Source organism: Lepidochelys olivacea, assembly GCF_965140295.1.
Source record: "Lepidochelys olivacea isolate rLepOli2 genome assembly, chromosome: 7".
NCBI classification, from domain to species: Eukaryota; Metazoa; Chordata; order Testudines; family Cheloniidae; genus Lepidochelys; species Lepidochelys olivacea.
In genome coordinates this window covers 89,083,739-89,108,032 of record NC_140417.1, presented here as the reverse complement: position 1 = coordinate 89,108,032, position 24,294 = coordinate 89,083,739, and the positions used below count along the sequence as shown (strand labels likewise).

The 24,294-nt window shown below is 36.3% G+C and overlaps 1 protein-coding gene across 1 annotated transcript in view; it reads right to left on the bottom strand.

Moving 5' to 3' along the window:
- The window catches only part of PCDH15 (protocadherin related 15), a 772,236-nt gene that overhangs the window by 17,512 nt on the left and 730,430 nt on the right, over positions 1 to 24,294 (bottom strand). The window contains exons 29-31 of the mRNA XM_084633606.1: positions 21,239 to 21,415; positions 14,201 to 14,419; positions 7,443 to 7,553 (exon numbers count right to left, since the gene is read on the bottom strand). Of these exons, the coding sequence (XP_084489732.1) occupies positions 7,443 to 7,553; positions 14,201 to 14,419; positions 21,239 to 21,415 (507 nt within the window). The remainder of the gene's footprint in view (positions 1 to 7,442; positions 7,554 to 14,200; positions 14,420 to 21,238; positions 21,416 to 24,294) is intronic.

Genomic DNA, 24,294 nt, shown 5'->3' with positions numbered 1-24,294 from the left:
GACAAGCTAATTTAATATAACCGAAATATTTAAGTGTGGGTTTAATTTAAATTAATGCTACTCATACTATATACATCTTTTACAGACACTTATAAAACCTTTTCTTTATGACACTGATCAGAATGATTATTACATTCAAAGCTTCGCAAAAATGTTATTGGTGGAAATAACTACCAATATTTAGCAAGTTAGCACAAAATATGATTAAAGAGATACCTAATTAATATGAACAAGCAAAATTCACAATCACTTTTTACATTAAATGGTTTACAAAAGTGAAGACCCACAATATGAAGTTTCAGAATAAAGGAAGCAATGGGAGGCATAATGTAGATAACAAAAAGGAGGACAATAAGGTTGACTGACAAATAAACAGAAAAACCATGATCAAACCTACAAGGACAACAGTGAGATGAAAGCATGTCACCAGAGCAGAATGCTATACAATCTCCTATAGAATGACATGATACATTGTTGTAACAACTTTGTCTTGTTATTGCGGAGTTTGTTTTCTAGCATCATTTGCATTTCTGTGACATCCAACATTTTCCAGTAAAAGTAAGAGTTCTCCCATGATGTATACTTTATGGGTAAAGCAAGAGATGCCTTCAGTATTTCAGCATAATTGCCTTGCTTATTGACATAACCTACAACATTAGAGTACCCTCGTGACAAAACAATGTAGACTGTTTAGAATAAAGGAGTGTCAACATATATCTGCTACATATAGTTCATTGGTTTTAAAGGGACACTTTTCCTCATGAATCTTTTGCAAGCATACAAAGAAAATAAATCAGCATAATAAAACAGTAAAATGCAGAGTGCACAGAACTACCTTTAAAAATATTATACATTACAAAGTTAGAAGTGATCAGGCAAAGAAAATGGACTGGAGGTTTAGCATCAGGAACAAACAAATAGCAATATACAGCAAAGAGGAAAAAAGTCTGAATTCTTTCATCAGTGTTGAAGTACTTTAGCTATGGAACATATGAGGCAGATAACATGTACTATGATAGCCATGTCATGCAAAATATACACCAGAAAAAATTCAACTGCAATTTATAATGCAGTGGACTGGGATGGGAATCGCTTTTCAAGTTCCTCAACTATACAGCTCAAGTTGCCATTCTGCTGGCTGTGCTCAGCAACAGTTTCTGTAGTTGGCAGTTCGGATGCTGCAATTGGTTTAAGCTTGGATATGTGCTTGGGTAGAATGTGGTTTTTGTCTATTTGACTGTACATGTTAGCCACAGATTTTTCAATATCTGCTAAGTTGTGAATATTTTTGAGAATCCCTTTCAACTCCCTGTGAGGTGGTGGCTCAGGTGCTGTGGCCTGTGATGACACTGGTAGCTGTTTGGCAGGGGACTTAGTATGCTTTACAGGGGAAGGGTGCTGGGTACTTAGACTAGATGAGGAGGAGAGGGCTAGAGAAATGGTAGGAAGAGATGGAGGTTGTGGTGGCAATGGAGGAGGAGTTGGAGGAGGAGGTGGCAGCAGGGGTGGTGGAGGAGGGGGAGTTTTGGGTGGATCTGGAATGCTTTCTGTTACTTCCACTTTGGTTTGAGCAGCCAGAAAACTCTGGTGAACTGGGCTCTTTATCCTAAAAGAAGGAGTTGGTGGTTTGTGAGTTGGTGGAGGAGAAAGTTCTTCAGGACAGTCATGATGAGTGATGATTACTGAAGGAACTGCCAGTGATTGAAATTCAACTACTTCAGTAGAAGGTGTCAAAGAGGAGAAAGGAGGAGAGCGATGGCATGGAGAAGCAAGCAGACATTCAGGAGACAACTCTAGAGTATTTTCTCCTTCTTCGTGGCAGTTGCTGTGTGTTGGTGAATGTGAACATTTCATATCATAGGATTTCACTTGTTTCATTTCCTGCAAAGCCTGTTGCTCAAACTGTCTTGCCTTCTCTTTTACAGTTAACTTAGTGCCAATAATTTTTTTAAATATTGGACTGCTAATATCAACCCTGCTGTGCTGATTGTCAGTTCTTTCCTTCTCTGCTTTGAGTCTTTCCTGTTGCCACTGAACTGGATCCATGATAATTGGCCTACTGAGAGCATCAGACACATGCTTCCTAGTAATACGAATTGGTAATGTCCATGCACGGTGAATACCTCCCAAAGGGCACCCCAAAAGGGCATCTTTCAAGGCTAATCTTCTAGGTGAAAGACTGTCTAAAACATCTTTCCTCTTCAGGAGCAATGAAGAGCTGGGTGAACCTTGAACAACACCTTCTATATACAAAGGGTTCTGAGTTGTTAGTGGGTTCTCATCAGATAAAAATGTAATGTTACTTGCAGATTTGGGGAGATTATTGTTCAACGATCCATTGATATTAGACTGCTTGTGAGCCTCAATAGCACGTGAAGCAAAGCTGCTTATTACTCTTTGACGGTCTCCTTCTTCTAAGACTGACTTTTTTCCCCTGCTTTGTTGGAAATGGTAGAGAAGAAAAAGACTTGAAAGAAAAGAAGATAATCACATGTAAGGAAACATGCATGTACATAAATTTTCATGAGAAAAAAATGAATTTATGATGTAAATGAATGCCATAGCATTACTTCGAACATATTGTTATTCAAAATAGATATTTACAAAAGTCTACTGAGGCAAGACATTTACTTTTACATCTTCTCCAGAGGAAAAGGATATGAAGAAAAGAGAAAGAAAACAAGCTTTGACCTACATAAATGAGTTCTAACCTTAACCACATCGCCTTTCTATCCTTGGAAACAATGACACTTTCCTTTTCAATTATTATTTCCCCTGATACAGTGATCTAAACAAAGACTTGACACATTTTTCCACATAGTTTGTTAGTAACAGTTATACTACACATTATTGAACCTAACATGGGAAAATATAATGTCGCTTGGACTACTTCCAATATTCCAAACTCTTAAAAGAATTGTCAAACTGTTTCAAGCATCCTTCACCTGGCCTCTTCCAAATTGCAGCTGCCTGAGGCCTGGAACTTACAAAAATTTTCCTGGCCTAGTGACAAGTTTCTGTCAATTTTGGATTTGGTTAGAAATGGAGCTTAATCCCTGTAAAGGGATGATTCCCCATTTTCCACCAATAAGACCCAGCACTGTCTTTTAGACCTGAAAATTATGACATATTGAATTTTAAAATTGTAACTTTAGTAGAGCTTTTATGTTTCCCTGTATGTCTGATACAGATGAACCAATTGAAACTAATGGATGTACCTTTACAGGTGAAGTCATACAAAAAATAGTCCTAATTAAAAAAAAAATATGTTTCTAAAATAGTTTTTCTAGAACACAAATGACATGTTCAGAATACGCATGTGTAATGGGATATGATAGCTAAATTATTCTAAATCTACCACTTTATAGTTCTATATGTATATCAATTACAGCTATAGTACAGCTAGAGTAGTAATGACAACTACATGATAAACTAAAGTTGCCTATGAGTTCCTTTCTATTCCCCGTTTTCAGTAAATGTCTAATATTTTCAGCTTTCCAGTTGAAATTTTCCAGGCTTGGTCGCTACCCAAAGTTGATTTTTTTTTTAACTTTAAGAAAAACTGGGTCAGGTGTTTTTAATCAAAAAGAATAGTTTAAAAAAAACCAACCCAACCTTCTAGCATGTGACTGTAGAGTCTGCACAGAAAATTAGTGCACAACTTGCCAGTGTGCTGTAGCTTCAAACCCCAGCTTGAAGCACACTAAGTATTTGTCTAGACAAGCCCCAGTATTGTACAATGTTTAGTGCAAATGGCAGGACACGGTTCTAAGAGTGCTTAGTTAAATAGTTCTATATTCTGGAATGTGTTTCTCCCCCTGCTCCCGCTCCCCAAACTCAAGAAATTTCATGAAAATTAGGCTAAGGGAAATTTACTGTGGCATGGTTAAACATTCCAAGGTGAGAAATCACTCAAGAACAGAGGAAAAGACATTTAAACAGTACTGAATGAGAGTAAAATAAGAAGCCACACAAATAAAGAAAAGGAGTACTTGTGGCACCTTAGAGACTAACAAATTTATTTGAGCATAAGCTTTCTTGATCTACAGCATCTGATGAAGTGAGCTGTAGCTCACAAAAGCTTATGCTCAAATAAATTTGTTAGTCTCTAAGGTGCCACAAGTACTCCTTTTCTTTTTGTGAATACTTAATGAGTATTTGATCATGGGGATTTGATATGTTATTTTACATCATTAACTTATTTTTAAACAATATGCCTTGACACATATTGGACAAGCTTCCTCAGCCATCTTAGTGGATCACATGGATATTCAAATGTAGAGACTGGAAAAATCAATGATTCCTGAAGTTAAATGAAGATCCACTTTGCTTCCAAATATAAAGTACATACAAACTGATATACCCTTGATACGTATGAGAATGGATTATTTGAAAAGCTGCTTGATTGCTAGACTATTTTTATATTTTATATGATTTTATGATGAAACCTTAATATTTGTAGAACATTATTTTGTCTCTTTGTTCTAACAAGGAACTGCATCAGATTGGTTTGAAGTCATATTTCTGCAAACTAGAGCAGTGATGGCTGCCTAAAAAGAAATTATAGGTAAAGGATGAAAAGGTTCTGACTGAATGCAAGCTTGAGAAACCTGCTTACCTATCAATCTGTTTTAGGTATCTGGAGAGCACCAATCACCAAAGAGTGTAGGTGCTGAGACTAGAGGTCCTTAGAAATAATACTATTCAAGTTCAGCAATTACAGTTCTGTATTTAATCACTACTTGGTACAAAAGGGTTAAGGAAAATGAAAGGAGATACACAAATCTTTCCACTTAAAAGTAAATGTCTTCCATGTAGTACACCATTGTAAAATAAAGGCTGATACTCAATGGCAATTAATTACAGTTTTAACATAAACTAACCATAGAAGAATCAACTACTGTTTCTATTGGCTACAAACATTATGCATGGTGAAGTAAGTTTACTTACTGATGCCTATGTATCCAAAGATGGAGAAAGAATGGAAGTCATGAGACATAAGATGAATTTAAAACAAAAAAAAAATTTTTAGTTCCACTTAACTTTCCAAAAAAACCCAAAAACAAATTAAGAAAATAAGACGTAAGGCAGCACTACAGAAATAAAATGTTTGACAAAGGACAATTATGGAAAGGCATGAAAAATAAAGACAAGTAAGTTTTTCAGTTTTCTTAAATTTCCATTCTTTGGTATTTAAGAAAATTGTTGGAGATTCGAGAAATAGTTGATAAGAAAAAATAAAGTTATGCATGAGATTATAATATACTATAGCAATTTAAATGTAATATTGCAATTCACCTGCAAGTTGAAAATGAGTTTACAATTTCTACTATAATTTTTTTCCCCTGAAGATTGATTTTCTGAGGTAGATTGTTGCCTTTGGACCAAATATTGGATTCAGTTAAACTCCACAGATTTTTGATAAACTTTTATTTAAATGTTATTGAAAAACATTCTCTCTTTAAAATTGTTAAGTGCATTGATTTACATTATTTTTCCATATCTCTATTTTCTGCTAGAGATTCCTTGATCAATATCTCAATGCTGTGGAAATATTTACTTGTCATTTTTACAATGGTTTATTTATATATATATTCCATAGATGGTGTCCCTTTTACAGGGAAAAATCTGTATTTGCTAAATTTATACTTTTAGTTGAAGTGTTGTGACAAATCTGAGTAAGTGTGTCTCTAAATCAAAGATGCAAGTATTCAGATTTGCATCTGCAACTCATTTTACCTATGCAAAACTTTGCAGGTGCAAATTTTGTCCACAAACACAAAGCTTGCTCATAGCCTGGCTGAAAGCACATCAATTAGATTGGAGAATTCAGACTCATAAAGCTTCCAATGCCCATTTGTAACCAGTCCAATCCAACTTCTAGTAAAGTGAATTGCAGTCATCCTTTTACTTTCACAGGAATTGGGTTAGACTTTAAGGAACCAGGGTCTTGATCCAGCAAAGTACGTCAGCATGGGTGTAATTATAAAGATGTGAGTAGACCCACCTAGATCAAGACCTAGAATTCACATACAATAACCTTTTAAATTCTATGTGTGTTGTATTTCTGTGAAACATACTTCTTTCTTCCAGCTACCCAAACCGTAACAATTCACAGGCATAAAATGCCAAGAGGGAAAAATCTCAGTGGTTAATTTTGCAAGAGACGCTATTCCTGTTTCAATGAGTAATGTAAAGGTTCTCTATTCATAAAGAGAAATTCAACCCAAAACACTTGGAAATCAGACCCTGTCTTTAAATAATCAAAATTTAAAACATACTAAAGCAATGATACTCTTCACCCTGCTATAGTAACATTTTTATAAACTCAAATATATATATATGAACTCTCTGATCAAGGGGGAAAAAGTGACTTCAAAATAGAACAAAAATCAGCCAACACTTGATAGCGCCAGCACCCCCGCTCCCAAATACTTTATGAAGTCTATTCTTTTCAGTGTTGTCATCTCAATGTTATTCTTTTAAAATAATACAAAAGTAATAAATAGTTTCTGACAGCGTATAAGCAAAAATATTGTATGTGTAAATATTTCCCTGTACTGTGCTATTATGATCTGTTCATACTGTGTTGATTTCTGCTTGGAGTCCCTTGATTACAATTAAGTTACATCAGTGCATGAGTACAGGTGACCCTTTCTTAGTAATTTATTGTCTTAATAGAACAATGACTTTGGTCATATCATCCTGTTAGAAAAGAAGACCCAAGACACATTCCAGCTACAAATATGTTACCGACATATAATGGCAAAAAGATGCTTTCCTTTAACTACTATTTTTTACAATCTATTTTATTGCCCCATTGTGTTTAATTTCAACATTTAAATTACTTCAGATTTACAAAGAAAAAACTTTAGCCAATGGAATATTTCATACTGAGAAGTCTATCAAATGGGTTTTCTGATTGAGTTTTAAAAGTATATTCAGCAGGCAGCTTGGAAGAAATAACATTTTGGGCCAAGTTCTCAGGTATGCCAGAGCTGCATTCAGTATCTCTGAGAAGTAAAGACTTTCTGCCACCTTTCAAGCCCCCTAACCTTGATGCAAATTAGAGCAGCCTCAGGACTATTTTAACTTGCTATAGCACCTATGGGTTGTTGTGCTGGCCCAAAAACACTGAAGTGCAGCATGCTCTAGCAATGCCTAATGAGCAGCTTTACACTTTATACTACTTCCCCTGGAGATTCCCCGTACAAGGAGAGATCCCAGCTGACTACTCTGTCCCTTTTGTGCCATTGCAGCACAGCTGAGTCTCCAGCCCTCTTATTTATTTTCTTGATTTTTAAGAAGCTCAAGTCATTTGTGGAACATACCCTCATCAAGAAAAATCTATTCAATTATGTTGTAATAAAAGACATTTCAGAAACGTGACCTATGCCTTGGTTCACTAACAATTTTAGTGATGAATCACAATGAATACTTACATGGTGCTGTCACCGAGTTCTTCATAGAGATTATTGGCAGCGCTACTTGATGGTTTGCCAGCTGGTAAGGCCATCTGGATTCTTGCTGTCTTTGCACATTCAGCTTGCCGCCTTTGGTAAGTTGTGCAGGGAGGGAAAAAATGTGTGTTAGAAATATTCTATAGTTTACATGGGCTGACACGTAGTCAGATGGTAGTTCCTCAAACATTACTTGTTTTGTATTCAAAGAAAGGTAATCATGTGAGCAATTTGTTTTAGCTTTGTATCACTCTATCGCTTGCTCTTTCATTATGGATTTCCAGAGCTCCAAAATGTATCTAAATATGACCATCCACTTTTATATAATTGCCAAACCACCTGATCATCATGAAATAATAAGACATTTATTAGCAATTACATTTAATTGAGTAAGAGGACAATTAAGCTTTAACAATACTGGTTTTCATCAAGTGGTATGTGGTGAACTGGCTGCTTTGGCAAAGTCCTTCATTTATTGACATTTATTAATGTCACATTTAAATTTAAACATTTGTAAAGTCTCCCTCAAAGTTTAATTTTTATGACTTGTAACACCTTTATCAGCATAAGAGTTGGTCCACAATTTCCCATTTGAATGATTTTTCCAAATGCCCTTTTTGTAAAATCAAAATTTTCTGCATGAAAATTTCAGTTTTGTTGAAAAATTTTGATTGTCTATCAGGAAAATTGAAATGATGGCCACCTGGAACCTGCTCTGCAGGCAGAAAGTAAAAGTAACAAGAGACTGAGAACCCTGGCTCTGGGTTGGAGGTGAGGCAAGGAGGCTGAGCTCCAGGGAGGCAGAGAACCAAGGCAGAAAATTAAATTGACAGGAGTCTTTTAGGTCGGCAGCTGACAAGCCTGAAAATTCCATTTTGGATGTCCTGAAACCAAATGTTTCAGGAAATCTCTTTCTGCAAAAATATTTGCATTTTTTAGGAAAAAAAAACCATGAAATTTTTCACAGGAAGGGACTTCCTTTTTTTGGCCAGCTCTAGTCAACATGAAGACCATAAATTCAAGCCCTCTAGTTCATTGATAAGGGTCAGAAAGAACAAATAATTACCATGTAACTGGTAACAGGATTGAGAGAAATTTAATTCAGAATAGAGTACAACAGACTCTACCTTGATTTTCAAAAGAAATCATGATTATTATTCTTCACATTTAGATTATGGTAGTGCCTGGAGCTAAGATGTCATTTACTGGAGTTCTAAAATAATTTAAAAATAGAGAAGTAAAACTGGTTCATTAGAAAATTTTATTGTTTCATATCTATCTACCTGTATTCAGCATTGTTACATTTAAAAAAATCCTCTCATATTTGGCTGAAAAGATTTGGATGGTAACTAGAGTTACCAAGCTCTTACCCCCCAAATTAACAATACTGAATTCTGAAATTCTCAGACCTGAACTGCTCTGGCATTATCCAATAATTATTTCTTCTGAACAGCTACCTTCATTTCCCCTTTAGAATGCTAGTTTAAAATAATGATATTCATAAACAAGTATTTCTGGGATATCCACTATTCATAGTATAAAACCATTACTGATAGTGGGCTAAATTAGCCTGGATGTAATTGTATTTAATTGAATTGAGTTACTCCAGGGATGAATTTGGCCTACTGACTTCATGTTTCAAGGAACATTTATCTCCTGGGTCAATAAATCATGATGTTCACTTCAACAGAAGTCAATATCTGCTAATGACATCTCATAAACATTAAAAGGCCACACGCAGCCACGGAACCCATGGATTCTGTACTATAATCCTATTTTAAGGCTATACTACTTCAAAATCTTGGTAAAGAACAATCACCCAATGATTACAAAATTACACAACGAGACAGAAATGTAAACAGCACAAAGGACAGGATCCTTCTGGTCTATACTGTGCTCTATATAAGTGTACCACCGACATAGCCAGTTGTTGGTGGGCAGAATTGAACCTGGGAGCTCTGGAGCTAAATGCATGAGTCTTTACTGCATGAACTAAAAGCCATATGGCCCTTAGCCAAGGCTCTAGAGCAGACTCATTAATCTCTCTCTAAGTGGTCTCAATGCCACTAGATGGGATAGAATACCACACCCAGGAAGTGTGTGGTTTACATAAGCAAAGCCTTCACATTTTATAGTGTTTTCTTCAGCATGTCTGTCCACATTTCCAAATTCAAATTAAGGTAATAAAATAAATGATGTAAAAAGTAAGTGGTTCAATTAACATAGAAAAAAAATCAAGCTTATTGGAGAATACACATATATAGACAGATATGTGGGGGTGTTTTCAGTTTAATATAAACTATATGTAATATCAAGCTATTATTTATTTAGTATGTATGTGTCATATACAAGGTATTTTAGCGCTTAACCCTATTACTTGGATTCCCTAGCTTGGCAGAGCCTGTGAAAAAGTTAAGAGAACATTTAATTCTAAGTTTTTTGAAGCATCCCATCAACGGGGAGGGATGGCAGCCTGTGAGCTGGCAAGAGTAAGTCCCTCTGGTATCATAATTTTCAGGATCAAAAGGAAAAGGACCTCTTATATGAACAGAAGCAGGCACCATCTTACTGGCTTCCCCTTCCTGGCAATTTGGCTCCTGGAGTAGAAGGGACAGCTGGCGTAAACATACTGTGACTTCTTAGGAGCACTCATGGACTTGATTCTCACCAGAATTAACCTTCACTAGAGTCATGACTTAAATAGGGGGCGTTGTCATGCCTCCATGGCCCACACAGCCCCAACAGAAAATTCTTCACAGAGAAAAAGAGAGATTGTTGTTGTGGAAGCATTATTTCACCTTCACCATAGGCCTCAGACCCCCTCCATGTGCTTTAGTGAAGCAGACACTCAGAGCATATCACTGATTTACTAAACCTGCTATCTTGTCTATGACACTGGCAAACACCTGATCTTTTATAAGATGGCATTCTATCTTTAAACCTAGGCATAAAATGTACCTAGTTAATTATATAATGCTGTACAATGGGGAAAAAATCCTTTCTTCTCTCTGCAGGCAAACAGCATGAAATGTGATTGCCTTCTCTTAGCACATAACTGAATGTTTTATTAAATGGTCATAAAACTGACAAGTTTCTTTTTAAATCCAGCCACAAAAAGATCTCAGGTAGCAATGCATTCTACAGTTTGACTATAGGAAGCATTTCCTTTCACTGGCAATACATTTGCTTCTCTTAAATTTCAAATGGCCTTTGTTCTTGTACAATGATAAAAAGCAGATATTGATCAGCAATCATTATTCTTAAACAAGGTGTAAGAAGCAAATTTAAAAGTAAATACTTACTCTTTAAATCTGTTGTCATGAGAGAGAGAGGGGGGGGAAAGGTATGTTAGAAGTGTTCCATTCACAACAACAATTATCTGAAACAGTGAACCTTATATTAATAATAAACTAAGAGTGACAATAATTTTACATATTAAATTGCAAAATTAATGACATATTTAAGAACCATTATGTTTAAGTAACTGAAAATCATTTAGTTCCTTTTGTGATTGTGAGACGGTTATAAAACTATCATCCATAGACATGAATTACTGGGGGACAAATCAGTTATGGGCTACACAGAATCTGAAAAAAACATTGATTAAAGATGTGGATATCGAAGTATGAATTAGGATTTTTAAAAGTGGAATATTAAAGATGATGTAAGTTTTATAATTGCCTCCTCATTTTAACATGGCAAATATTAAAGAAACAGTCCTTCATAGTAAAGCACAATTACATTTTGGCTTCTATGTGGAATATGCCACCCTTGCTGTGATTAATTCATACTATAGTTTTCATAATTGGCTTTTTGGTTTGTCCTAGACAGTGCATTTCAAAGCATCACTTAAAAGAAAATAATAATGATAATGTATTACAATATTTATAAGCAATACATGCAGTCAGTGAGCTGTGCTTTAACAGTGATAATTTCACATTAAAAGTAAGCAATGTAAAACGCATTTAGTTTAACCTTTATTTTTTAAAAAAGGTAATAAGTAAAATTAATTCTTTGGATGTTAGCTGATCATTGAGCTGGAAAGTATTGAAAAGCTACCTACTACACACAAAAGAGTTCTAATATCAAGCAAGTCTTAATGTTTCCATTATATGTGCACTGACTGTGACAGTTACATTTATTCATCTATAATCTTTGTACTAAATGGCAAAATTGAGCAGCTTGTTTGCCAGAATTGTTGATCGGGAGATTATGTTAAAGCAGCTTTGGAAAAGGGGAGCTAAGGAGTAAGACAACAATAAACTTGTTTTCTAAACAATTCAATAGAGTATAAGGTTTATATTAAGATGGAAATAATTTATATTGTCTTCAGTCTAAATGAATTTTATTGATTTATTTTTCATAATAGTAATAATTTATTTGTGGTGGTTTGATATAAAGTCCAACTGTACATGATACCTGTAGACAACAAAATTGTGATTTTAGATAGATGACAGCTAAATAGATTACTTAAAACAGCCTGATGTATTTGGGACCTGATTCTGTTCCTATAGATATCAAGGGGAATTTTGCAATTTGCTTTTCCTTCCTGGAAAGAAATCACATAAAAACCACATTGCAAACTAATGAGAGTTTGAATCTTTGTTCAATAAAAATTTACTGCATGAAAATTTTAAACACAATATGACTCAAGAAACATGATCCAACACAGGGATATATTTTCTGGAAGCATATTCTGAGGTGCAGGGCTCTCAATGGTATATTTTGCCTGGAAAGCACAATTACATTTAAACACTGCTTGGGGAGAGGAGTGTGGATAGGAAACCTGGAAGATGTGTTTATTCAGCACATACTCCCCATTCAATCCTGAAAGAAGGGCTCCAGTCTGGATTGCCTGAGGTATTTTAGGGTTATCCTCCCCAGGTAGAGCCCCTGGCTAGTGCAGGAGCTGATTAAACCGATGGCCTTTCAGACTCCTTTTGGAGGATTTATTCTCTAAAAAAACCTGGTAACATTCAGATATAAATGTTATGCAAACAAATATCAGCCATTTAAAAATAGCTATAAAACACAGTTACTCTTCTTATGTGACTATTAAGCATGCCTTCAGGCATACTACTGTTCTTTCATGCAGTGATGTCTCCTTAAAAGATTAAGTAAATTTGATTTATAACACAAACCACTAGAATGTTGATCATTCCTATCTCTAGGAAATATTCTAACTCAGCTATTAAAAATGCCAAATTAAAAGGACTACAAGTTTAAAGAGAATTGTTACTCAACTTACACTTGTAAAACATAAGACTGCCTTTGATTTTATCATCTAGAGCCCAAAGTGGTATCCACATACAATATATAATGGATACAGACAAAGATACAGCCAAATTTAGCCCGATCATAAGTACAACTCAATGTATGTCACTGTCGTTGCAGTTGCTTATGACAGGGCATTGACAAACAGTACTGTGTTCTATTCCAGTTACCATGTAGGAAGGAACAGCACAACTGGTAAGCCTAAAATCTCACCTGGTAAATTACACCATATTGTAGACCTGCAGTAATATTCATATTCCAGTGATCTATTATAATACACGTGCATTGGCTTCTTTATATTCTTTCACCCAGTGATACACTGCCTCAAGTTGCAGTCTGCAAAGGCACTGGTACTTAATCGCCCCAATATAACAGACAGAGATCTGATAGCGGGGCATCCTCTGTAAGAACTTCAGAGCTCTGGAAAGCCCTCCCACACTTGGTTCTAAGTAGCTAAGATTTGCTGCATAATAGGGCATGCTGCAGGGCCCATTTGCTTTACCTGGCCTTTGAAGAGAGGGAGAGGGATTGAGGTATAGGCTGATGTATTGGGGTGTTCGTATTTGATTATCAACTACTGTCTGGCGGAAGGTGTGAGCTGACTGAATTGCACTTTGTTTTTGTAATTTTAAATAATTGGAAGGATGCTCAGAGATTGTATATTGACACTTAATTTTTTTTATTGAAAGGAAAAAGGAAATGTTATATCTGGTCTCAATTTCCAACTGAGTAGATGTATTAATGAGAGAACCTCAAACTGTTGGGTCAGATGAAGACCCAAAAGTTGAGATGTTTATCCATTTGTTAGCCAAACTGTTTAAAATTCTTGCATCTATTAAATGTAACAAGAAATCTAAAGCAAATAGGTTCTCATGAGATTTCTGCCTATTCAAAAAGAGCTAGAATACAACAAGAGCAACCTTTCTACAGTATGTTTTGATGCTTGAACTTTAGTCCCAGCTGGAACCAAGTAGTTCACAGGTCTGAAAAAATCAAAAATAATAACTGCCTCATATTTTAGAGCCACAATAAAATTTTGGGTCATCTAATTTTCCCTGCAATATAAAAGTTGAATCTCGATTCATATACTGAGCTACCAACAGTTTGTGCATATATGGACCCAGAGTTCTGGCTGAAGCATGATAAAGAGAAATCTAGATATGAAATTCAGACTGCAATCCATGTTCACGTGTTAGATATTTGGATTCGGGATTTTGGTTTCACTTCATCTATAATCTGAAATAATTACTCCATCATTTATATATAATAAATAGAAAATATATATATATATAAATAAAGACATGAGGAGGAGGAGGACATTAAAAATAACCAGACTTTAGATTGGATATGTGGGACAGCTTTCAAAGCAGACCAGTGTTCAGGGCTACCAACTGTAATTCCCCGTGTAGTAAGTGTACAGATTACAAGAAAGAATTTTCAATTACAAAGAAATTTGGAGTACTTACTGTCTGTAGCTGACCATAACTATTAAAATAGCAGGCATGCAGCAAAGGATGATTATGACAGCCAAAGCAAGCAATGCCCCTTCTGTGTAGCCTACAGCTTGTGCCTGCTTCTTAACATTGGCCACCACATCTGGGGTGCGGATTTCCAGAATACGTCCTCCTTGCCCAAGGTATGGCTGAAATTCTTTATTGATATCCAGCAGTTTTCCATCCAAGAACCTTAAATATTACAAAACAAAACTATTACAGTAGCCCTAGTTAATTCTGTTCCGACTACTAGTCCACTGAGTTAATAACTATATGTTCAATATATACTGCTATAGTATATACCTTATCTTTATGTACTTATGAATCTTACTATTCTTTCAGAATCCCTTTTTCAGTATTATCATTGAGGTATTTAATATTAATCTCCCCTAGAGACTGATACCTTGATGTGTTGGGGGTCACCTGTATGTCTCCATGACCCCAAGAGTTACTTCAATGGGCATTAGGGTTAAACAAACATGACAGATTGAAGGGCAGAGACCAGGCCAAAAAAAAAAAATAGAATCAGTCTTCTGGTTCTCCTGGTTGGGCATGAAGTTGACTTAATCCCATACAATACTTTTGTTATGGAAACAGTAGAACAAATAAAATGCCAAATACAGATCCTTGGATCAGTAAATAGCCCTCAAATAGACAGCATGATGATATCAGCGAAAAACAGCTATGAAAGGACACTATTGCCCTGAAGAACTGACTGTTCCAGGCTCGTTCCTAACTTTGGGTGGGCTTTTGGAATGTGAGGACTATGTTACCATCAGAAAGTCAGCCCAAATCATCAAAGAAATGGAAAATTATAACACAGACATTCTTCGTATTAATGAACGCAGGTGGCCAGAAGCAGATATAATCAAAATGACTGCCTAGGAAGGAGTACTGCTGAAAGGGATCTGGGGGTCATAGTGGATCACAAGCTAAATATGAGTTAACAGTGTAATGCTGTTGCAAAAAAAGCAAACATCATTCTGGGATGTATTAGCAGGAGCATTGTAAGCAAGACACAAGAGGTAATTCTTCCGCTCTACTCCACGCTGATTAGACCTCAACTGGAGTATTATGTCCAGTTCTGGGCACCACATTTCAGGAAAGATGTGGACAAATTGGAGAAAGTCCAAAGAAGAGCAACAAAAATGATTAAAGGTCTAGAAAACATGACCTATGAGGGAAGATTGAAAAAAATTGGGTTTGTTTAGTCTGGAGGAGAGAAGACTAAGAAGGGGACATGATAACAGTTTTCAAGTACATAAAAGGTTTTTACAAGGAGGAGGGAGAAAAATTGTTCTTCTTAACTTCTGAGGATAGGACAAGAAGCAATGGGCTTAAACTGCAGCAAGGGAGGTTTAGGTTGGACTTTAGGAAAAAAGTCATAACTGTCAGAGTGGTTAAGCACTGGAATAAATTTAGGGAGGTGGTGGAATCTCCATCATTGGGATTTTTAAGAGCAGATTGGACAAACACCTGTCAGGGATGGTCTACATAATACTTAGTCCTGTCTTGAGTGCAAAGGACTGGACTAGATGACCTCTCAAGGTTCCTTCCAGTTCTATGATTCTATGAAAATGAAAAACAACAATTAAAACTGATTTTACCCATGAAATCCAGATGGAGGAAGAGAAGGGGTTGCGTTGATCTTGAATTTTGATTCACAAAGAGCAATTTTAGACTGGTAATCAGTTAATGGCAAAATTATACAGGCAAGATTTCAGACACTGTCATTCAATGTTATACTCTAATGAATGAATATGACAAGGATGATCAGGCTACTTGTTATAATATTCTGCAGGACTTCATCAGCACAGTCCCATAACATGATATTCTCATTGTTTTTGGCAATATGAATGCTACGGTGGGGACAGACAATCATGGCATAATGGCACACATGGAACTGGCTTCCATCAAAATGGTGGCAAGTGTGTTCTTGAATTATGTCAGTTGAATCGCTTTATTATTAGAGGTTTCAGAGTAGCAGCCGTGTTAGTCTGTGTCCGCAAAAAGGAGGTGCCACAAGTCCTCCTTTTCTTTTTTATTATTAGAGGGACACGCTTTCCTCATAAAGAGAACCAGAAGACAACATGGACCTCACCTGACAGCATTACTAAAAATAAAATAGATCATTTTTGTACATACAACATTCTAATCATCACTTCAACATGTCTGCATATTCAACAGGGCATATGTAGGCAGTGATCATCAACCATGGATTACCACCATGAAAATGAAATTGAGTAAACTACGAGTAAAGAAAATTGCAAGAAAGATTAACATAATTAAGCTTGGGGATGAACAAATAAGGAAAGTTTCTGAATTACAGCGTTCAAACAAAGTTTTCAAATATGGCAGAAACAGTATTTAAAATGATAAAGAAATGTCATGGGAAGCCATTAGCATTAGCAGAGACCATCTTGAATCTAGCAAAGGTAGGAAGGAAGAGTGGACCATTAAGGCCATGTGGGATGTTACTGCATAAAGAAACCAAGCTAAGTTAAATCTACTCAATGCCTTAAGGCCAAAGTAAAGTAAACAATGAAAAGAGGAATATAGAGATAAAGAAGTAAAAAAAAGATCAGCCAGAAAAAGATCAATAGATAGGCACTGGAAACAGAAATGGCAGCAATGGAGGAACACATGAGAACACTTTATCAAACCACTATATGACTTGCTGGAGACTTTAGCCACAGCGGGGAAGGTCCAATGAAAGATAAACAAGGGAAAACCTTAGACCAGCAAATGAAAAGATGGACAGAACACTTCCCATGACATCCTTAGACTCTCACCAGAAATAACATTTAACTTTGATAACCATAGAATCATAAGGCTAGAAGGGACTGCAAGGGTCATCTAGTTTAACCCCCTGCGAAGATACAGGATTTGTTGTGTCTAAACCATACAATAGAGATGACCATCCAGCCTGCTTTTGAAAACCTCCAGCAAAGGAACTTCCACAACCTCCCTAGGCAACCTGTATCATTGTCCTACTGTTCTTACAGTTAGGAATTCTGCCCCCCCCCCGCCATCGTTTGCAGGGAAGATGGCAGAACTTGATGTTTGCTGTGAGGATATTACTCTGGATGAACTTAAAATAGCCATAGAAAGCTTAAAGAACAACAAACCACCAGGTGAATATCAAATCACAGCAGAAGTCCACCCCACACTCTAGGCTTCAGGGCCCAAGCTCCACCCCGAGCTGCAACTTCAAAGTGCTATACAGCTATTTTTACAGCACAAGCCCACTAGCTTGCGTCTTTTGACCTGGGCTAGGAGGCTCACTCCAAAATGTTTAAACATATCCCGACTGACCTCACTTCCCTCATATTAAAAGGAATGGGATTCCATGGAGAATATGCCACTAAATTGCCTATCAATAAGTTTTGATCTCATTCTGACATCTGCTCTGCATAAGAAGGTTGATCATTTAGCCTCTAAGTATTTGGTATTTATCCAACAAAGCATAGCATGTACTGGGCCAGATTCTTTCCTGTGCCAAGATCTGTTTGGTGCTGGGGGGAAATCGGCAAGCCACAATTATCAAACCACACCTGCTCCAGTGACTGTGTAACTTAGAGAAAACTAGGGAAATGCCCTATATGCTCAGGTGGGGGATGGCTGATTCAGGAACCTGTTCAAGCTAGTTGATAGTACCTGCTCTGTCAAGGGAATTCTTAGCTGAGCAGTTGTGTCCAGATTCCTGAGTGCCTTGCAAAGGAGCTGGAATGGGGGGGAAATAAATGCCCACAATCTTTAAAATACTTTATCTACATTAAGTAGAGCACTATGATACATTTTTAAAGTTAGTTTGGGACTCATGAAAGTTGCCAGTCTGACATCAGTGTAAACTGAGTGCTCTATTTATTCAGAGAATGTACAGTACAAAAATCGGTGTAAAATCGACATCATGCCACAACATATTTTCAACCCTCTTCTGGAAGAAGTACAACTACTGTAGTATAATGCATGCAATGTAGTCATAGCCATGTTGGTCCCACCCAGCATGTTAGAGAGACAACATGGATGAAGTAATATCTTTTACTAGATGAAGTTCTGTTGGTGAGAGAGACAAGCTTTCAAAGAAGAGTTCTGTGTGGCTCAAAAGCCTGTCCCTTTCTGCTGAGATTTTCACCAAGAAAGCAATTGAGATAACCTTGTCCACTACACACTGACTACATCTTTTTAGCTCATTTTACATATTTCATCAAGACAACCATCAGATGACAGTACAATTTGATCACAACCAACATTGACTGACATTATAAATTCTGGACTATTGGCTTCTGACTATTAGTAGAAAACTATAATAACACAGGTACAAAAATAGACAAAGGAGTTTGCCAGGATAAGTTTAGACATTACTGGAAATTAGAGTTAATTATCAGGGACTACATTCTACTATCATTACTCGAAATGTACAGTAACTACAGATGTATAATAGGGTAAAAGTATAATTTTGGACCAAAGTTAACAAACTGATGTATTCTGATACACTGAAAAAAGCAAAATAAATGTTACTGAAACAAGAAATGGCACTGTTTAGTTTAGGGGCCAGGTCGTAGTTTTGTAAGCTGATCTGAGTAAGGGGCAGCATATGGCTATGCTATTCAAAGAGCGCACCAGGGAATTGTGAAAGTCACAATTAATTCTCCACTTACTGTACAGGAATAGGGCTGTTCAAAAATTTTCCATGTTAATTGTTTTTCAATGAAAAATTGTGGTTTTGATTAAACTACAAATTAAAATGGTCACAAAGAATATCTGCTTTTCACAGAAAAAAATAATTTTTAAATCAAAATGTTTTGGCCTAAAACTCAAATGGCCATCTAATCATGGTCAGGTTCTGACCAAACTCCCATTGACAACAATGGGCGTTGGCATCCATTTTGACAGAGAACAGTTGCACATGGTCTTCAGTGTAATAGAAAATTATTCCTCAGGGGTCCTGCTGAAGTTATGAACAGTAATACAAAGTAGTACCATTAATCAAAAATACCTTCATATGCAATCTATGCATATGAATCCCATTTAGTTTAAACTCTAAAGAAAGTTTGAAGTGTCTGTGTTATTACATTATTAAGATCATCTGAGATACAGAAACAACCTGCTACTGGGCACTAAATTTCTTAAAGGACCAATTTTTAAAATTAATTTTAACTGAAACTAGTTAACTTTTACCTACAAAATCTCAGAATATTCATTCTAAAAAAATCAAAAAGTGCTATAATTTTTGAGAGGATATGCTGTTTTCTTCATATACAACAAAGTGGTTGAATCCTTGCTTATGTACAATGTTCAGCTAAGCATGAACTACCTTGGTAATGGAATAATGATTAATCATTCATTGATCCATTAACTCCTTCTAAAGTTCCACCAGAGGTCTTTAGAATAACATTTTCTTTAAGAAAGAATACTTTGTCCTTTTTTATTACTATACTTTACTAAAATTCATAACAAAGCCTTTGGCCCATTTTCAGATAATGTGTTTGTTTTTAGTAATTGAGCAAAAATAATTTACCCTTACCTAAACAGAATCTACAATATGAATGTTGAAAATGCAAGCATATTGGAGACCCGAGCTCTAATTCTTCATTTGCACACTAGATGTCACTGGTGTATGGTAGACGTCCTCTGTGTTGATGAAGAATATGCAAGTATTCAACTTTGCCAGTGGGAAACCTTTAACACTGTCTCAGTTAAGATTGTGTTAACATTTTCTTTACAAACCCTTATTTTAAGGGGTTCATAACTCAGCCATACCCATTGATTACATGGCATACTGCACAAGGGCTCAGATGGGTGGATTTTTTAAATGCAGGATATTTGTAAGGTGAATAGATATGTGACAGGATTGGGCCAGATGGCTACAGGAGAGTGATTTTTTCCCCCACAGTTTTAGATTTTATTTTTTATGTACAGAAATATGTACGTCCAGTACATGATAAAAGGCAGATGTATTAGCCCCAGGTTAAGTAGGTCCCTGTTCCCTGGGTAAGGTAACAGGGAAGGTTCCAGAACAATCAGGAACTTTCTGGAAACAATTAAGGCAGACAGGCTGATTAGAACACCTGCAGCCAATCAAGAAGCTGCTAGAATCAATTAAGGCAGGCTAATCAGTGCACCTGGCTTTAAAAAGGAGCTCACTTCAGTTTGTGGTGCGCGTGCGAGGAGCTGGGAGCAGGAGGCGCAAGAAGCTGAGAGTGAGAAGGCGTACTACTAGAAGACTGAGAAGTACAAGTATTATCAGACACCAGCCATTCGGTCCTTGGCTTCTGAGACTACCAAAGATAAATCAATAGTTGTGGTGGTTTTTGTGATGGTTTTGCAAATGTTCACCCACTTAGAAATGACTTAAGAATGTGAAGGACTTGCCACAGTGGATTAGACTAGTAGATTTACTGCCATATTTTGTCTACAACAGCAGCCAGTACCACCTTTAAAGGAAGGCGCATCAACCCTGTAGTGAGCAATGGCACAAACTACCCAGAGGGGAAGTTCTTTCCTAACCCCATTAGTTAGTGGTTGGCTTCAGCCCTGAAGCACGAAGGTTTATAACCCCTATAATTTTTTTAATTCTATGTAGATCCTATCCTAGACTGTGCATATTCTCACTACACATATAAATGTCTTGCCACTTAATATGTGGCAACGAACAACTGTTATATGGTAATGACTTTCAGCTGCTATTAATCCAGTCTTGGATCGCCCCCTCCCACATGAAGGTGACCACTGGTTTCACTAGAGTAGAAAAGCTCCATGAGAATCCACTCCATAATAAGCTCCTCCATCAATCCATTGAAGGTGCAGGGTTTGTGTTTGTGGGATGAGCAGCAGTAGGCATCCACAAACACCACATTTTTCCAGAGATCTGTAAGACTCTTGGGAAGAATGGAATTTAAGGTTATGAATCAGCAGAAGTCCAAGGCACTGAAGGAAAATAAAGCTAGTGGGCTGCAAAACAGGCATCAAGAGTACAGACATCAGTGACAAATGATTTTAGATACTTACTTAAAAAGTTCATTCCTCATTATAGCTCGGTTTGTTTGAGGGTCAATTGCATAGACCATCAAGTCAGATTTGGAGTAATCCTCTTCTGAAAAGCCATCTCCAAATCTGCGGGCCCCAATGGACTCTACCACAACCTTTGCACCAGGAATCTGATCTTGAACATAGCGTTCCAAAATCCTGAAAATGAAATAGAGTCAGAAAGTTACAGTGATTTATTCATTCTAATAAAGACTGACAAAAACCTGAACTGTAATCTAAGAGACCAAAACATTGGCTTGTAAGCTGCTAACCCTATGAACCCTTTTCATAAAATCCCCATTCCAACATAACCTCTTAAATACTCAGCTCCTAGGAAAAACTTAGCAATGTTAGAGGAGGTCATTGCACACTGTTTCCTTAAGTCTAGTGCTTTGTATTTATGATATAATTTGAGTTTTAAATGACTCATGGGAAATTGCAACTGTATTTTACAAATAAAACTGTCAAGCTTTTGTGGAATTATATGGTTTCAGAACTCTTTAGTTCCACCTTTACACTTGAGGGGTAATAAATTCTCTCACACACAAAAATAATATCCTCAACCATTTTCAGTGGGGTATATTATCTGGACATACACCATGACATAACATATCAGGTACCAGTATACCTGCAACTCCTAAAGGCGTAAATAAGCTTTACAACCATGGGAGAGGTTGGAGAATTGGTCTGACAGGTTTACAACCAGAAAATAAAAATTATCTGTAAACAAATTGCAAAAGTAATACAGAAAGTGACAAAGGATGACGGATAGCTGTCTCTAAATCACTTAACCTAAGTTCAAGATCTCAGGGGCATAATAACAATAAACTGCAACAGATCTACTTTATTTTACTTCCAGAAAAGAAGCAATCAATGCTGTATATAGTATATGGTAGTACACTCAATGAAATATCAGCTTCAATATCAATGTGTCAATAGGCAAGAAAAATAAGATTCCTAAGAAATGCACTTGACTACAGAAGATAACATTTACTGACCATTTTACTGATTCTTGATGGTGACTCTTTCACTAATTTTAATACTTAATACATTTCGTTTTTTGAGTGTTATTGAATGTAGGTCTTGGTAAGTTGCAAATTAATTTTTGCAGAAGTTCTCACACAGAATAATACTTACTTATGCAAGGAATCCCATTGGCAGTATCAATAACTGACTTCAGTGGGACTACTTGAATCAGTAAGGATTACTGGATGTGAGCAAGCGTTTTAGAATCATGTACTGAGAAAACAAACAACTTTATTTTGTCATATTTTTCTGAAGTTTTCTACATAAAATTATCTATTTATGGGAAAGACCTCAAAATATTTGTTGTTACTCCTAAGTACTCATGAAAAACATATTTAGAAGGTTTGTAGAGTTTCCCCTGAAACAAGAAAGAAGCAGAGCTCATACCTACCCTGAGCAGAAATACCTAAGGCATTGCTGTAGGACACAGTAAAAGGAGGAGGAAGAGAATAACCTCTCCAAGAAATTAAATTAAAATAAAATAAAATAAAACGAATGTCAAAATAACAAATACACATGATGTTGACATAATGAGTATCATGGCATAGGAATTTATATGGATTTATCCTATCCCTACAAGAAGCATAGAACAAGCCTTAGAAAGGATAAGATCAGTATACAAGTGAAAGTATTGTGCTCCAACTTAGCCAGTATATGGTATGTACCTTTCCCGGTGCCCATTAAAGTTGCTGACCTGTTAGAAGAATTGACAAGCAAAAAATATTAATTTTTTGTATCAGTTTAGGTAGTCAAAACTACATCTCTCCAGATGTGTGTTGTACTGTGCAGCTGATAAAAATGGTATTTAGAGTAGTTACAGCAAATAATGTATATGTAGTGAACAGATATTCTGGTCAAGAATCCAGGTAGAGTACTAATCATAATGGCAAGGTATAAGAATTCTTCTTTGATTCATGGTGTTGGCAAGGGAGGAATGAAAACATCCACAAATTCCAAGAACAGGACCAACCCTCTCAATCTTATCTGAATAAGTAAAAAGAAAAGGAGTACTTGTGGCACCTTAAATTGGTTAGTCTCTAAGGTGCCACAAGTACTCCTTTTCTTTTTGCGAATACAGACTAACACAGCTGTTACTCTGAAATCTGAATAAGTGATATTATAATATTATTCTATTTGATCGTGTAACTCAAGTCTATAACACAATTGCAGTCTTAACTTTGCATTCCCTTATGTTTATATGCTTAGCTGCATAACGGAGATATTTGCATTAACACTGACTTTTGAATGCAAATACTACATATAAAAATGTTAATTTCATGTAGCTAGTGCATTATACTTTATTTAAAGAATCATTTTAATGGAAATGAAGTATAATGAAGCAATATATGGGCTTGTAAAATTGCCCAAATGAGCAAAGCTGAGGCACAACATAGCTACAAAAGCCATACAAGTGAAGTATACTCTAAGGCCAATTCTTCCAAGGAATGCAAGAGTGAACCATAATGTGTACATGGAGTCAGACTGAAGGGTCTTCACATAGGAGTTAGGGAATGATGCTTATATTCCCATGCAAACAATACGAATCTTAATATATGCATTAAGAAAAAATATTGTTTTCTTCCTTTGTACAGTTGCATGTGGTGCCCTGGCTCTCTTTAAGCCTTCCTGGTAATACCACATGAGAAGTGTTCTCCAGGTGAATTTTGGAGCAGGTCTACAAAGTGAACAGGCCCCAACAACTTTAAGGGATTCATATACATTGATCAGAGAAAAATAAAAATATGGACTATGCGTGGCTGAAATCCTTCAATTTAAAAACACATTCAGGACAATATGTGGCGTTGTGCAATAGATGGCTTGGAAATACAAAAATGGAAAAGTTTCGCCAAACAAAATAGCTAATATAGTACTAGAACTTGTCTAGGGCACTTAGGACTGATAAAACCTGTGTCATGATAAACACTTTCATTGGTTCAAATAACTGGAAACCTTCTGCTCCTGTTTTTCCCTGATAAATCATTACCACGTGTATTCAGCAAAGAAAAATGCTG